Below are 17,944 nucleotides of genomic sequence, written 5' to 3' on the forward strand. Positions count from 1 at the left end.
ACCTCCATCTATGAAGGATGTAGGCTGTCAAACATACACAACTGTTAGCCAATTACAGCAGTGGGCGTTTACTTCTGAGTCTACAATCTGCCAAGCCTAATCAAACAGAGCATTCCATTGAGGGGGTAAAAACAGGACAGAACATAGCATATTATAAATTATGATGTTTTTTGATGTAAAAATCTTGATAACATAAGTGGGCCTTAGAAAGCAGTACAAAATAATAAAAAAGGCAGTTCATGACCACTTTAAAGTCATTGCAGTCTGACTTTAACAGTTTCACTACAAATGGTTTTGTGAAGCGGTCACAAGATAATGCAGGCTGAAGGATGGGACAGTTCAAAACTACCTGGCAGGAAACCCATATGTAAGTGGTGTTAATCAACATACAAAAAGAGAGGGTAAAAAAAAGGTCATGAATAATTAAATGATGTCTGGTTTTGGCACAAACAACCCTAAAGAGATGATGCTTGAAGAACAAAATCAGCTTTAGGCAAGTGAATCACAGTGCTACATCCAGACTCATGTGCATCAAATATCTCTAAAATCCATACAAAGCCTACCTCTGTCTCATATGTCAAACAATTCAGCTGAGAGCTCTGTCAGTCAACGCTGGCATACAGGGCAGAAAGGCCAGTGTGAGTTACTATGACTATTACTTTCTGCTATTTGTGCCAACAGCAAACAATCAGATTAATCTCTATCATCGCTATATAATATCTAGCTCATTTTACCCTGTTTGGGCACGAGATAACAATTATGATCCATAAAACCCTCCCACTGAAATTTATTCCAGCATTTAGAGGGATCTGTCACAAATGAGGTATGAATGTTTAATGTTAGTAATAAGATGTAAGTGCTGTGCCTAAAATCCCAGACTGTAATCCAGAAACAATTAACGATTCTGGATTATGGCAGTTTTGATACTTTCACGTGCATATAAAAAGAAATAAAGGAATAAATCAAATGATGTATCATAAAACCCCAGATGTTCCTGTGTATATACATAAATTTACAATAATGTTAGTTTTTTTTTACTGAACTTATCTTTACAGATCGTAGAGTTTACAAGACTACAGTTGTTAAATTGCCAGATGTGCCCAGTTGTGTCTGACAACATCAGCAAGTACATTCATGCTAGCAGCAAATGTCGGTTCAAAATAAACGTGAGTAAAATCCATTTTATACTCACATGTATAATGTTAACAATGTCATAAGTAAATAACCGTCTGTAATTTGAGACATAATGAGCCTGCTATCATACCATTCCTCTCTATTAAGTCCCTTAAAGAGAAGCTCCTTCCATACTGCATTCAGACACTTTCTCTAAATCTTCCATCACTAAGTCTTGCTCGTTGACGTGGTTCATCCTCCTCGAGCTGTTGTTCTCCAGGCTGTTAAGAGAGATGGGCTCTGTGGAGGGTTGCAGGTTCACCGGTTGCACAGAATTTCCCTGCACCCTATGAGAATAGGTCCGACGCTGACCGCCAACAGGACACATGCCGAACTTAAACACGGCCTGAAATCCACGCCGAAAGTTCTCATTGAAGAATCCGTAGATTATCGGGTTGACGCTGCTGTTGAAAAAGGCTAGCCAGTGGGCAAAAGGGTAGATGTAGATGTTAATAAGCCTGTACTGATGTTCAGTAAGTTTAACATAGTCTGTTAGCATCATCAGCGTCCACAGAGGCAACCAGGACAAGATGAATAGCAAGGCCACGATGAGGAGCATTTTGATCACTCTTTGTTTTTTCTTCGACACAGAGTGACGGTTATCATGGCCAGGTTTGGCCCCAGCCGGCATAGCCGTTTTAAACAGAGTGATCCCAATCCTTGCATACATGATTACTATGAGGGACAGAGGAGCCAGGTAAATGTTGGCAAACAGGACGGTGGTGTAGATCTTCCTCATCTCCTGGTTAGGCCAGTTTTCTCTGCACCAGTAGAAAGGGCTCGTTAGGTTGCCATCTCCCAGGAACACGCGAATGGTTTGTTCTTTAGTCACCTGAAGCATGATGCCAGAGGGGCACATGATGGAGACTGCCAGGACCCAGATTATCACAATAATGAGGGTGGCTGTTGATATTGTCAGTTTTTGTTTGAAGGGATACACGATACATCTGAATCTGCAAAAGACAACCAACAACAAGTTTAAACATTTAACAGCTCTTCGGAGAAACAGCTGTGTAAGATATGAAACAAACATGAGGTGCCTTTGTAGTGATTTTGAAGTTTTGTATAAAAGAAGAGTATTAACTTGAAGTGTTTTCATTAGTTCCTCACAATGTCTCATCTTATCATGCAAACACTAATGACTTTTTCATTGTTTCTTCTTTTAAGTAAATTTGGGGATGAACAGAGTGACAGCACTTCAAAAGATGCTCTCATTCCCTGTTCTCTCAACTCAATATGTCTCGTTTAATAGTCATTTTGATCTGAAAAAGGTTTCTAGAGCCCAGAATGTTTGTTTTACTCTGTATTGTTAGTATGATTGGCTACAATAATCCATTTATAATTGTCTCAGCCTCACTATTAAGTGAAATTATGGAAGCCAGTTTCTGAATTCTGAGTTTTCATACCTGCAGTTCAGACATTTTCCTCAGAATTCTTAGTTTGTAGAATTGTAGAATTCGCAGTTTTGACCTTATTTGTAATACAGACAGATGCTTTCATCATAAGTGGCTGTTAAAAGAATTTGAAATAAACTCAGAATTAAGAGAAAAATGTCAGAATTGTGAGAAATAGTTACATGAAATAAAGAGATCATTGTGAGATTAATAGTTGAAATTACCTTTGTAATGTCAGATTTCTTTTCTTAGGGAATTAATTATTATTAATTCAGGTTTTGAGAGGACTCGAATCCGAAGATTCAAAGTCAACCTGATTAGAACTGATTTCAAATTTGATAGTTTACACTGTATCAACAACTCGTCCAGCGAGACGGTAACGTCCGTGTATATTAACAATTTTGTTCATATTACTTTGTGGCCAGCGACACAAACAAAATGGTAATCTTATTAATTTTGAGCAAGGTAACCAGGATCTTGGCAGAGTTTTAACTTTACAAAATTTCACGACACCAGACAATACTTCTTTATAAACGAAACAAGAATTTATTGCCTATTCTAGATTACATTAAACTAAGCTAAACACACACATACATACACACACACACATACAGTTCTGAAGAATGAAAGTTAACGGAGTTTGTATGAAGTTTCCAACATTCTAACACTCATTTCCTACGAGTTTTAAATTCAACCCTGGGACAAACACAAAGCAGAGGTTTGTCTTACGTTTACTGCTTAAATGGTTCAGCACCTATTTCAGCGGATAGAAGACCTTGTTTGTACTTGCGTTTGTGATGGCATTTCCTTGTTTGGCTGCTTGAGGGAATCCCGGCTTTTGATTGGTTACTGGTCGTGCGTCTGGATGACGTAGTTTCTGGGAAAGCCTTCCTGGAGAATGGAGGTTGCCTTGTGACGTAGGAGCTTCGAAAGTCGGTTGCCTTGGGCACGGAGAGTGATGTTTGGAGTTCTTCTGAGAGTTCCTTTGCTTGGCTTTAGACTTTGACGTTCGGCAGTCGCAGAGTTTCAACTGAAGTGTTTGAGTTTTGGAGTCTCACTCGTGATGTTACGGCATGGGAGCACTTTGTCGCGCGGTCACCAAGGCGAAAAGCCACAGTTCTAGAGAGAGAGAGAGCGAGCCAGCAAGCGAGGGCTTTGTGTCCATTTTTAAGCAGGCTGACTTTTGTCCATCCCACAGGTCGTTGTTCCAATCAGATAGTGGCTGCGGGGGTTAGCCACGCCCTGTGTGGTTACTTTTTCGTGCACAAGTCACATGCTGTTCGTGGGGAGTATTTCTGCAAGTTTTAAGAACTTCTTATAAAAATGTCATCACCGGAAAATGATGCCGAGTATCAATATTTCACTCACACCAATGTTCTGTGAATAAAACAAGCTTTCCCTCGATACTAAACTTCACATATCTTACACACCTATTAAATGCTTTGTCTGCTAAAAAGAGTTATAAGGCAAATATTAAAATATCATAGATTCCAATAAACACATCAAATATATATATACGGCATAACACATACAGTGGATACCTTTTCACTACTTATGAGTTTTAAACGATTGTCTTTTAAAATCGTCATGCAAGGTTCTGTTTCTTTTGTTGTAAGAGAAGTTTGTAAGGGTTTCAGAAAGGGCAGGAAGCAGATGGTCAAATGTCATGTTATAGTCACGCATAGATCCCGTGTTTGCAGGCCTGAGGGCGTCAGTTAATTTACTTCCTGTGCTTACACTGGTTCCATACATTAGCGATCACGAGGTATCTATATGTCGTGAAAGAACTTTTCAGTCCTGATACAAAAGATCTCTGTGTTATCTCCTGATTGGGTTAGTTTCAACCTCATGATGGCTGATAGGGGGGGGAGATCTTTAGGTCCTTCTGTAATATTTCTGTTTCATGATTCACGTGGTGAATCCACAGCTTATGGGGGTCTGTTTCACAAGAAAGAGACCTTACACCTTTTAAAAAAATTATTTGGTGGAAACAGGCTTAAGCACAAATGAAAAGTACACTCGCTTAATCTGTACTCTTAATAGTCCTCAAGTACAACTGATTTGTAACCAAAAAACCCAACCCCTCTTAAATAACTGTTTAAAACAAAGGATAAATACTAATGTGATGCTTGAGACCCTCTTCATTAAAAACTGCACTATAAAAAGGTACTTGCATGAAATAAACCAAAAACCAAAACCAAATAAGAAGCTATATGAGAAGAAAAAATAAGATATATTGACAATATATATATATATAATGTAGTAGAGTTTTTAATGTCGAAGCTTTTAAAAGCTTAAACCACACTTGAAAGTGACAGCATTTAAAAAACTGATAATTTACAGCAATCTTTTTTGGTGCACACAGGCTTTATGTAACTTGTGACTGTTGTAGTAACGGTTATTATCTGCAAAATAGACAACAAATAAAAAAAAAGCTATTTGAAATGAAAAGTCTAATCTAAATAAATGCTAGATAGGATGCAAATCAGACGACACTGCAAAAAGTAGTATTAAACACTTAAATGCCTGCCTTGCAGGCTTTCAACTCCTCTAGCGATATGTGGGAATACTTTCAATGAATACCTTGCACAGCATATAATACATCACCCTTCACAAACCTGTTACATTCACATTAATTGTATATGCCATTCAGAATGTATTTCTGCAAGCTGTTTCTGAAAGCACTCCCTATTGTTAGCATTGTTAGTGGACAATTTAATTCCCTATATACTGAACTGTACTTGTAGGGTTGAAAATGATCAAAGACTTCTGCTTTGCTGTCCCAAAACTATCTTCAGTAACAAAAGGGACATTTGGAATTCCTGAAGGCACAGAAGTGCTGATTGTGATCAAGGCCTGTAGACCAACATGCGTATACATCGGGGATCTGCTAATTGTCACACCTTTTACATGGTGGGGAAAGCTGTAATTTGCTGATTGGTCAGTTTGAATGTATCACATTTGGTTTTTAGTCACATGGTCAAGGAAGGGATAAAAGAAGATTGTAACTGTTGCTCTGGCTCTTCTTTTCTTTGCTATCTCTTTTCTTGGCTTGCGATCTCGCTTTCTTTGATGGGGCTCTGCTCTCTCTCGCTCTCTCAGGTAACATTTTACATATATGTTGGGTACATTTAACTATGTTTTATCATCCTTCATCTATTGTATAACCAATTCAAATGTAACCATAATGAAATACTGTTATTAAACCATATCAGTTATAAATTATGTGCTAACTTTGATTCATCATTAACACTGAAGTGATACCTATTGGAATACAATATAGTCACACAATAGCAACACTCTTCCACATATTTTACTATTCTAACTGTGCTTATTTCCGTCGTTGGTATAAAGTTGCAGTGGGTGGTAATAGACAACAAGTGTACAGTTTTGTATCATCCTGATGTTAACATTTCTTTATTCCTTCGGCAATCCTACAGCCTGAACCACTGTAGGGAAACCCCCCTTACATACTCATACTCTTACCCATAATGCACTCTGATTTATAGTGCACATGTACACTCCAAGAGGATCGCAATCATTTTGTGCTGTTTGATTTAAAAAAGAAAAAGAACAAATATTACAAAAAATTATATAGGATTTGTTATGAATAATCAAATTTTTAACAATTAAATAAAAGCATGATTTGGACAGTTTCATATTTACATGTGAGGCAAATTGGCCTTGAAATCTTCATGTAAAACAACTTTATGAGGGTTCCTGAGGACTTAGTTATATTTACATTTCAATGGAATGATCAGAATAAGATCAAAGTTGAAAATGAGACCAGACTAGAATGGGTGCCTTATGACTGATTATTATGCACCAGTTAGTAATAAATATATCTGAAATAGAAAGGTGGCCCAGTAGTGCACAACACAACGAGATCTCCACAACATAACAGAAACAAGCCGCAACACAATTAAACACTTAAAGCTAATAAGGACTTTATACCAGAGGTAATGGTCTTACGAAATCCACATTTTGGACATTTTACTGTAGTACCGATTTTTTAAAAACATTAGCCAAGTCATTTATATGGCTATGCGAATTTAAAACGTCATTTGCAGTAAAAGCTCTTTAAAATGAGTAATATTTTTAGACCATTAACTCTATTACGAAGCCCAAATTTTAGCTTTAAAGCATCATTTATGTGGCCATGAGAAACAGCATTCTTAAATTAATTCAGCAGTAATAATATGTGCAAAGTTCAAGAGTCCATTAAAAGCATTGGTATAGTAAATTGTTCAAAATTAGGATTTCGTTAGTCCATTACTAGTATAAAGCTTGCATGTTAGTTTTACGCCTTATAAAAGGCATCGGGTATTTGGACTAAGTGTAAGTAGCATATTTTAGATGCTGTTTACATCATTTACACTAATTGACGACAGAAGTATCTTCTTATTGATACACAGTTTACACTAAGTGAAAATAGCAATAGATTCTACTTATACTAAGTATTTTCTTTGCAATAAGTGTAAATAGTCGTTAGATATTATTTATACTTATAAATAGTGGCAAATACTATTTGCACCTCAGCTTTGTTGTACATTAACAGGATGCAATAGTAACGTAGACTGTAAATTATTCTATTTATTAAAATTATTAAATGGATGCCACCTTATAGGAACAAAAAGCCCTCCATACACCTACCCTAACCCCAATATATTTCATTAATAAACACTCATTATGAACATTATTTCCACTTTTAGAATATTTTCTTCATTGAAAATAAATGCCTTTCTGATCTGATATGTGATGGTAAAAGGGAGAAAAGTGAGTCCGACAGTGGATTCGAACTCGAGTCGATCACATCAAAAAGCTGTTCCTATGCGCCTTACTACGTCACTACAACTGTTATACAATCTGCATCATTTTAAATTTTGTGTGGCCAACCAGACATTGGTGGGCGTAATTAGTGTAAATAGCCTATACGTCAGTAAGGCTGGCTATCTGCACTTAATGTAAATAACACTTGAAACTGCGACGTGGTATGGGCTGATACATAATATATTGCCCCATAGAAACTTCAAGGGTCCATTAAAATATATTGGATATCAAAATTGGATTAGAACCTAATTTTCTCAGCTCATTCAACATTAACAGTGCTTAAAAATATGAAGCATCGTGTTTATTAAAGAGGAGCTCATTAGTCAAAAGTAGCAAATATAGACCCGTTTGTTTGCAAGCATAGGACCATTTCCGTTGTGTTGTGCCAATTTCGTTGCGTTGCGGCAATTTCGTTGCGTTGCGGCAATTTCGTTGGTCTCATCTTATCATGCAAACACTAATGACTTTTTCATTGTTTCTTCTTTTATTTTAATTTGGGGGTGAACAGAGTGACAGCACTTCAAAAGATGCTCTCATTCCCTGTTCTCTCAACTCAATATGTCTCGTTTAATAGTCATTTTGATCTGAAAAAGGTTTCTAGAGCCCAGAATGTTTGTTTTACTCTGTATTGTTAGTATGATTGGCTACAATAATCCATTTATAATTGTCTCAGCCTCACTATTAAGTGAAATTATGGAAGCCAGTTTCTGAATTCTGAGTTTTCATACCTGCAGTTCAGACATTTTCCTCAGAATTCTTAGTTTGTAGAATTGTAGAATTCGCAGTTTTGACCTTATTTGTAATACAGACAGATCCTTTCATCATAAGTGGCTGTTAAAAGAATTTGAAATAAACTCAGAATTAAGAGAAAAATGTCAGAATTGTGAGAAATAGTTACATGAAATAAAGAGATCATTGTGACATTAATAGTTGAAATTACCTTTGTAATGTCAGATTTCTTTTCTTAGGGAATTAATTATTATTAATTCAGGTTTTGAGAGGACTCGAATCCGAAGATTCAAAGTCAACCTGATTAGAACTGATTTCAAATTTGATAGTTTACACTGTATCAACAACTCGTCCAGCGAGACGGTAACGTCCGTGTATATTAACAATTTTGTTCATATTACTTTGTGGCCAGCGACACAAACAAAATGGTAATCTTATTAATTTTGAGCAAGGTAACCAGGATCTTGGCAGAGTTTTAACTTTACAAAATTTCACGACACCAGACAATACTTCTTTATAAACGAAACAAGAATTTATTGCCTATTCTAGATTACATTAAACTAAGCTAAACACACACATACATACACACACACACATACAGTTCTGAAGAATGAAAGTTAACGGAGTTTGTATGAAGTTTCCAACATTCTAACACTCATTTCCTACGAGTTTTAAATTCAACCCTGGGACAAACACAAAGCAGAGGTTTGTCTTACGTTTACTGCTTAAATGGTTCAGCACCTATTTCAGCGGATAGAAGACCTTGTTTGTACTTGCGTTTGTGATGGCATTTCCTTGTTTGGCTGCTTGAGGGAATCCCGGCTTTTGATTGGTTACTGGTCGTGCGTCTGGATGACGTAGTTTCTGGGAAAGCCTTCCTGGAGAATGGAGGTTGCCTTGTGACGTAGGAGCTTCGAAAGTCGGTTGCCTTGGGCACAGCGAGTGATGTTTGGAGTTCTTCTGAGAGTTCCTTTGCTTGGCTTTAGACTTTGACGTTCGGCAGTCGCAGAGTTTCAACTGAAGTGTTTGAGTTTTGGAGTCTCACTCGTGATGTTACGGCATGGGAGCACTTTGTCGCGCGGTCACCAAGGCGAAAAGCCACAGTTCTAGAGAGAGAGAGAGCGAGCCAGCAAGCGAGGGCTTTGTGTCCATTTTTAAGCAGGCTGACTTTTGTCCATCCCACAGGTCGTTGTTCCAATCAGATAGTGGCTGCGGGGGTTAGCCACGCCCTGTGTGGTTACTTTTTCGTGCACAAGTCACATGCTGTTCGTGGGGAGTATTTCTGCAAGTTTTAAGAACTTCTTATAAAAATGTCATCACCGGAAAATGATGCCGAGTATCAATATTTCACTCACACCAATGTTCTGTGAATAAAACAAGCTTTCCCTCGATACTAAGAGAGAGCGAGCCAGCAAGCGAGGGCTTTGTGTCCATTTTTAAGCAGGCTGACTTTTGTCCATCCCACAGGTCGTTGTTCCAATCAGATAGTGGCTGCGGGGGTTAGCCACGCCCTGTGTGGTTACTTTTTCGTGCACAAGTCACATGCTGTTCGTGGGGAGTATTTCTGCAAGTTTTAAGAACTTCTTATAAAAATGTCATCACCGGAAAATGATGCCGAGTATCAATATTTCACTCACACCAATGTTCTGTGAATAAAACAAGCTTTCCCTCGATACTAAACTTCACATATCTTACACACCTATTAAATGCTTTGTCTGCTAAAAAGAGTTATAAGGCAAATATTAAAATATCATAGATTCCAATAAACACATCAAATATATATATACGGCATAACACATACAGTGGATACCTTTTCACTACTTATGAGTTTTAAACGATTGTCTTTTAAAATCGTCATGCAAGGTTCTGTTTCTTTTGTTGTAAGAGAAGTTTGTAAGGGTTTCAGAAAGGGCAGGAAGCAGATGGTCAAATGTCATGTTATAGTCACGCATAGATCCCGTGTTTGCAGGCCTGAGGGCGTCAGTTAATTTACTTCCTGTGCTTACACTGGTTCCATACATTAGCGATCACGAGGTATCTATATGTCGTGAAAGAACTTTTCAGTCCTGATACAAAAGATCTCTGTGTTATCTCCTGATTGGGTTAGTTTCAACCTCATGATGGCTGATAGGGGGGGGAGATCTTTAGGTCCTTCTGTAATATTTCTGTTTCATGATTCACGTGGTGAATCCACAGCTTATGGGGGTCTGTTTCACAAGAAAGAGACCTTACACCTTTTAAAAAAATTATTTGGTGGAAACAGGCTTAAGCACAAATGAAAAGTACACTCGCTTAATCTGTACTCTTAATAGTCCTCAAGTACAACTGATTTGTAACCAAAAAACCCAACCCCTCTTAAATAACTGTTTAAAACAAAGGATAAATACTAATGTGATGCTTGAGACCCTCTTCATTAAAAACTGCACTATAAAAAGGTACTTGCATGAAATAAACCAAAAACCAAAACCAAATAAGAAGCTATATGAGAAGAAAAAATAAGATATATTGACAATATATATATATATAATGTAGTAGAGTTTTTAATGTCGAAGCTTTTAAAAGCTTAAACCACACTTGAAAGTGACAGCATTTAAAAAACTGATAATTTACAGCAATCTTTTTTGGTGCACACAGGCTTTATGTAACTTGTGACTGTTGTAGTAACGGTTATTATCTGCAAAATAGACAACAAATAAAAAAAAAGCTATTTGAAATGAAAAGTCTAATCTAAATAAATGCTAGATAGGATGCAAATCAGACGACACTGCAAAAAGTAGTATTAAACACTTAAATGCCTGCCTTGCAGGCTTTCAACTCCTCTAGCGATATGTGGGAATACTTTCAATGAATACCTTGCACAGCATATAATACATCACCCTTCACAAACCTGTTACATTCACATTAATTGTATATGCCATTCAGAATGTATTTCTGCAAGCTGTTTCTGAAAGCACTCCCTATTGTTAGCATTGTTAGTGGACAATTTAATTCCCTATATACTGAACTGTACTTGTAGGGTTGAAAATGATCAAAGACTTCTGCTTTGCTCACACCTATTAAATGCTTTGTCTGCTAAAAAGAGTTATAAGGCAAATATTAAAATATCATAGATTCCAATAAACACATCAAATATATATATACGGCATAACACATACAGTGGATACCTTTTCACTACTTATGAGTTTTAAACGATTGTCTTTTAAAATCGTCATGCAAGGTTCTGTTTCTTTTGTTGTAAGAGAAGTTTGTAAGGGTTTCAGAAAGGGCAGGAAGCAGATGGTCAAATGTCATGTTATAGTCACGCATAGATCCCGTGTTTGCAGGCCTGAGGGCGTCAGTTAATTTACTTCCTGTGCTTACACTGGTTCCATACATTAGCGATCACGAGGTATCTATATGTCGTGAAAGAACTTTTCAGTCCTGATACAAAAGATCTCTGTGTTATCTCCTGATTGGGTTAGTTTCAACCTCATGATGGCTGATAGGGGGGGGAGATCTTTAGGTCCTTCTGTAATATTTCTGTTTCATGATTCACGTGGTGAATCCACAGCTTATGGGGGTCTGTTTCACAAGAAAGAGACCTTACACCTTTTAAAAAAATTATTTGGTGGAAACAGGCTTAAGCACAAATGAAAAGTACACTCGCTTAATCTGTACTCTTAATAGTCCTCAAGTACAACTGATTTGTAACCAAAAAACCCAACCCCTCTTAAATAACTGTTTAAAACAAAGGATAAATACTAATGTGATGCTTGAGACCCTCTTCATTAAAAACTGCACTATAAAAAGGTACTTGCATGAAATAAACCAAAAACCAAAACCAAATAAGAAGCTATATGAGAAGAAAAAATAAGATATATTGACAATATATATATATATAATGTAGTAGAGTTTTTAATGTCGAAGCTTTTAAAAGCTTAAACCACACTTGAAAGTGACAGCATTTAAAAAACTGATAATTTACAGCAATCTTTTTTGGTGCACACAGGCTTTATGTAACTTGTGACTGTTGTAGTAACGGTTATTATCTGCAAAATAGACAACAAATAAAAAAAAAGCTATTTGAAATGAAAAGTCTAATCTAAATAAATGCTAGATAGGATGCAAATCAGACGACACTGCAAAAAGTAGTATTAAACACTTAAATGCCTGCCTTGCAGGCTTTCAACTCCTCTAGCGATATGTGGGAATACTTTCAATGAATACCTTGCACAGCATATAATACATCACCCTTCACAAACCTGTTACATTCACATTAATTGTATATGCCATTCAGAATGTATTTCTGCAAGCTGTTTCTGAAAGCACTCCCTATTGTTAGCATTGTTAGTGGACAATTTAATTCCCTATATACTGAACTGTACTTGTAGGGTTGAAAATGATCAAAGACTTCTGCTTTGCTGTCCCAAAACTATCTTCAGTAACAAAAGGGACATTTGGAATTCCTGAAGGCACAGAAGTGCTGATTGTGATCAAGGCCTGTAGACCAACATGCGTATACATCGGGGATCTGCTAATTGTCACACCTTTTACATGGTGGGGAAAGCTGTAATTTGCTGATTGGTCAGTTTGAATGTATCACATTTGGTTTTTAGTCACATGGTCAAGGAAGGGATAAAAGAAGATTGTAACTGTTGCTCTGGCTCTTCTTTTCTTTGCTATCTCTTTTCTTGGCTTGCGATCTCGCTTTCTTTGATGGGGCTCTGCTCTCTCTCGCTCTCTCAGGTAACATTTTACATATATGTTGGGTACATTTAACTATGTTTTATCATCCTTCATCTATTGTATAACCAATTCAAATGTAACCATAATGAAATACTGTTATTAAACCATATCAGTTATAAATTATGTGCTAACTTTGATTCATCATTAACACTGAAGTGATACCTATTGGAATACAATATAGTCACACAATAGCAACACTCTTCCACATATTTTACTATTCTAACTGTGCTTATTTCCGTCGTTGGTATAAAGTTGCAGTGGGTGGTAATAGACAACAAGTGTACAGTTTTGTATCATCCTGATGTTAACATTTCTTTATTCCTTCGGCAATCCTACAGCCTGAACCACTGTAGGGAAACCCCCCTTACATACTCATACTCTTACCCATAATGCACTCTGATTTATAGTGCACATGTACACTCCAAGAGGATCGCAATCATTTTGTGCTGTTTGATTTAAAAAAGAAAAAGAACAAATATTACAAAAAATTATATAGGATTTGTTATGAATAATCAAATTTTTAACAATTAAATAAAAGCATGATTTGGACAGTTTCATATTTACATGTGAGGCAAATTAGCCTTGAAATCTTCATGTAAAACAACTTTATGAGGGTTCCTGAGGACTTAGTTATATTTACATTTCAATGGAATGATCAGAATAAGATCAAAGTTGAAAATGAGACCAGACTAGAATGGGTGCCTTATGACTGATTATTATGCACCAGTTAGTAATAAATATATCTGAAATAGAAAGGTGGCCCAGTAGTGCACAACACAACGAGATCTCCACAACATAACAGAAACAAGCCGCAACACAATTAAACACTTAAAGCTAATAAGGACTTTATACCAGAGGTAATGGTCTTACGAAATCCACATTTTGGACATTTTACTGTAGTACCGATTTTTTAAAAACATTAGCCAAGTCATTTATATGGCTATGCGAATTTAAAACGTCATTTGCAGTAAAAGCTCTTTAAAATGAGTAATATTTTTAGACCATTAACTCTATTACGAAGCCCAAATTTTAGCTTTAAAGCATCATTTATGTGGCCATGAGAAACAGCATTCTTAAATTAATTCAGCAGTAATAATATGTGCAAAGTTCAAGAGTCCATTAAAAGCATTGGTATAGTAAATTGTTCAAAATTAGGATTTCGTTAGTCCATTACTAGTATAAAGCTTGCATGTTAGTTTTACGCCTTATAAAAGGCATCGGGTATTTGGACTAAGTGTAAGTAGCATATTTTAGATGCTGTTTACATCATTTACACTAATTGACGACAGAAGTATCTTCTTATTGATACACAGTTTACACTAAGTGAAAATAGCAATAGATTCTACTTATACTAAGTATTTTCTTTGCAATAAGTGTAAATAGTCGTTAGATATTATTTATACTTATAAATAGTGGCAAATACTATTTGCACCTCAGCTTTGTTGTACATTAACAGGATGCAATAGTAACGTAGACTGTAAATTATTCTATTTATTAAAATTATTAAATGGATGCCACCTTATAGGAACAAAAAGCCCTCCATACACCTACCCTAACCCCAATATATTTCATTAATAAACACTCATTATGAACATTATTTCCACTTTTAGAATATTTTCTTCATTGAAAATAAATGCCTTTCTGATCTGATATGTGATGGTAAAAGGGAGAAAAGTGAGTCCGACAGTGGATTCGAACTCGAGTCGATCACATCAAAAAGCTGTTCCTATGCGCCTTACTACGTCACTACAACTGTTATACAATCTGCATCATTTTAAATTTTGTGTGGCCAACCAGACATTGGTGGGCGTAATTAGTGTAAATAGCCTATACGTCAGTAAGGCTGGCTATCTGCACTTAATGTAAATAACACTTGAAACTGCGACGTGGTATGGGCTGATACATAATATATTGCCCCATAGAAACTTCAAGGGTCCATTAAAATATATTGGATATCAAAATTGGATTAGAACCTAATTTTCTCAGCTCATTCAACATTAACAGTGCTTAAAAATATGAAGCATCGTGTTTATTAAAGAGGAGCTCATTAGTCAAAAGTAGCAAATATAGACCCGTTTGTTTGCAAGCATAGGACCATTTCCGTTGTGTTGTGCCAATTTCGTTGCGTTGCGGCAATTTCGTTGCGTTGCGGCAATTTCGTTGTGTTGTGGAGATTTCGCTGTGTTGTGCACCACCGTAAAGATGGGTCCACATACAGACAATTTATAGCCAATACATCCCTGTAGTGAACTATGAAGTATTTATTATAATGCCTTAATGTCTATAAATAGATATCCACACTATATTGATAGCCATAACAATTAATTACAAGTTGCAGATACTTCCTATGCTGTAGTGATGGAATCGTGCAGACAGGAAACCTACAGAGAGCTTAGAGGGAAAGTGAGAGTGAAAAACTTGACCTCAGCTGACTTAAGTCATTCAGTGTGATTCCATGTGTAAAAAAGTAAGTGGAGATCAGGGTTAATATAACTCTCTGATTCACCGTCTGGTAGTATTAAGTAGGAGCAGATGCACTACAGTGATATATAACACACACACACACACACACACACATAATCCAACAGTGATTGTTTTCATCTCACTGCTTCCTCCAAAGGCCTCATGCCATGATGATATACGATAACATCAGGTGGGTTTGGAAGTTCATCTGTCTAAAAGAGCAGAACCATTTCAATACGAAGAGCCTGGACCTAACAGTGGACTAAGATACACCACAGCATGGTGCTTGTCCTTATCAGATTCATCAAATATCAAGCCGCTTTTATGATCTCTCTATACTATTATGTGCCACTCACACAAGTTTATTCAGTGAGTCTTTCATGATCAACAGAGTTAATATCAATCGTTTTACCTCCTTCCCAATTAATTTTAAAATCAATTGGCCTTGTTCATGAAATACAAGCTGAATTTCTGTGCATAAGTGAACTGAATTCAAAAATGTAAGTAAAATGATTTCATGAATGGCATAACTTAGTCATATTAATGTTTCATAAATGAGGCCAAATGTTTTCTAGTTTTAAACACAACAAAATCCTTTAAATAAGAGGTTCTCAAACAGGGGGCTTTTGCAAACTTCCATGGGGGACAAAGGATGAATTAAAAGTGTTTAAATTAATACATTGTTGTTAAAGGAATAGTTCACCCAAAAATAAAAATTAGCTTAAAATGTAATCACCCTCAGTCCATGATGTAGAAGAGTTTGTTTCTTCATTAAAACAGATTTGGCGAAATTTAGCATAACATTACTTGCTCATCAATGAATCCTCTGCAGTGAATGGGTGCTGTCAGGATGAGAGTCCAAAACAAATTGAATAGAAACATTACAATAATCCACACGAATACATCAATTAATGTCTTGTGAAGCAAAAAACTGCATGTTTGTAATAAACAACCTCATCATTAAGACAGTTTTAACTTAAAACCCCTGATTATGGTAAAAATACAAGTTCTGTATGCATAATATTGGAGAAAATGTTATTACAGATTATGGACTTGTATTTTGGCCAGAAGCAACGGTTTAAAGGTAAAGACATCTTAATGATAAATTTGTTTATTACAAACATGCAGTCATGTGGATTACTTGTGGATTATTCTGATGTTTTTATCAGTTGTTTGGACTCTCATTCTGATGGCACCCATTCACTGCAGAGGATCTATTGATGAGCAAGTGATGTAATGCTAAATTTCTCCAAATCTGTTCCGATGAAGAAACAAACTCACCAACCCTCTTGAATGGCTTGAGGGTGAGTAAATATTCAGCACATTTTTAATTTTTTGCTAAACTATTCCTTTAATATATCCCAAAAAATCTAACACTAAATTAAAATGCAATTAAAACATAAATGTAGATGTAAACAGAAATACCACAAATAGCCTTTATATGGGGGCTTGGAACATTGTGTTAGATAATGAGCGGCCTTCGAGTCACAAAGGCTGAGAACCATTTCTTAAAATATTCAAGTCTAAATGGTACTTAACTATTTTTGAAATAGCTATTGCCAGTCATATGATCTTTTGACAATGCATCATTAATGCCTGAGCTGAGGGATAAGATGATATTACCATGACATTACCTGTCAACAGCTATGGCAACCAAGGTGAAAACGGAGGCTGAGACTGATATGCCCTGGACCATACCGCTCATTTTGCAGACCATGCTTCCAAACGGCCAACCTGGGGAGAAGACAGTTGATTCTGGCTAAATTATACAGGCAGATACACATTAATTAGATTACATTAATGTCTGTAAAAAATTACTGTAAAATTTCTTTGTCCCATGAAATATGTACTTTCTTAGCATTTACAATGATGTAGTTCATCATGTTGAATGTCATTTGACATGCATTTTACAATGAGTCACCTAAGCAGCTGGTGTAATAGAATTCATGTCCAGTGGATGGTATTTTGCATGTTGACAAAATGACAATTTATAAAGGACCACCTTTGAAAAATGCAGATATTATAAATCCATTTTGGAGGATTATAATTAACATTTGCCTGGAAATGGTTAATGATACTGAATGTCAGTTCAGTTTATTTGGCCAGTTTTGCCTTTAAGACCCAATCAAAAATTAGCTGAAGTGTAATCAACACACTGCTTTGGGCCAAACAGCAAGATGCCTTCAAATTTGCCTTGGTATACAGTATGTGGGTCAGTTGCTATCTCACTTACCAACGGGTGGGATTTAATGTATTTTGTGTATGATTGGAGAGGTAACGTCTCGGTTATGCATGTAACGTCTCGGTTACGTATGTAACCCTCGTTCCCTGAAGGAGGGAACGGAGACGTCACGTCGGAGGACCGACGAAATTGGGATCTCGCTTAGAGGGACCAATCTACTTCGAGTGTAAACTAAACGAGCCAATGCACATTGGCATGCGATTATTGCATCCAGCTGCTGCTGATCACAGCGTGAGTATAAGTAGGCAGCAGGTGCAGCGCATATTCAGGTTTTCGCTGAGGAGCCAAGCCGGTGACCCGGCCGCTCAGCGGTGGTACAGGAGCAGTGTCCTGTGGAAGCCACGGCCTCTCAGTGCTTCTACCCATTTGAGGTGAGAACACAGGAGGA

General features: G+C 36.6%; 1 protein-coding gene across 1 annotated transcript in view; it reads right to left on the reverse strand.

Annotated features, from left to right (window-relative positions):
• Positions 1–206: 206 nt before the first annotated feature.
• Positions 207–17,944, reverse strand: part of npffr2a (neuropeptide FF receptor 2a) — a 30,472-nt gene continuing 12,734 nt past the window's right edge. Inside the window, exons 3-4 of the mRNA XM_016260536.1 lie at positions 16,949–17,048; positions 207–2,126 (exon numbers count right to left, since the gene is read on the reverse strand). Coding sequence (XP_016116022.1) covers positions 1,286–2,126; positions 16,949–17,048 — 941 coding nt within the window. The 3' untranslated portion in view covers positions 207–1,285. The remainder of the gene's footprint in view (positions 2,127–16,948; positions 17,049–17,944) is intronic.

Source organism: Sinocyclocheilus grahami, unplaced genomic scaffold, assembly GCF_001515645.1.
Source record: "Sinocyclocheilus grahami isolate Dianchi unplaced genomic scaffold, SAMN03320097.WGS_v1.1 scaffold2105.1, whole genome shotgun sequence".
In the NCBI taxonomy this organism is placed as follows: Eukaryota; Metazoa; Chordata; class Actinopteri; order Cypriniformes; family Cyprinidae; genus Sinocyclocheilus; species Sinocyclocheilus grahami.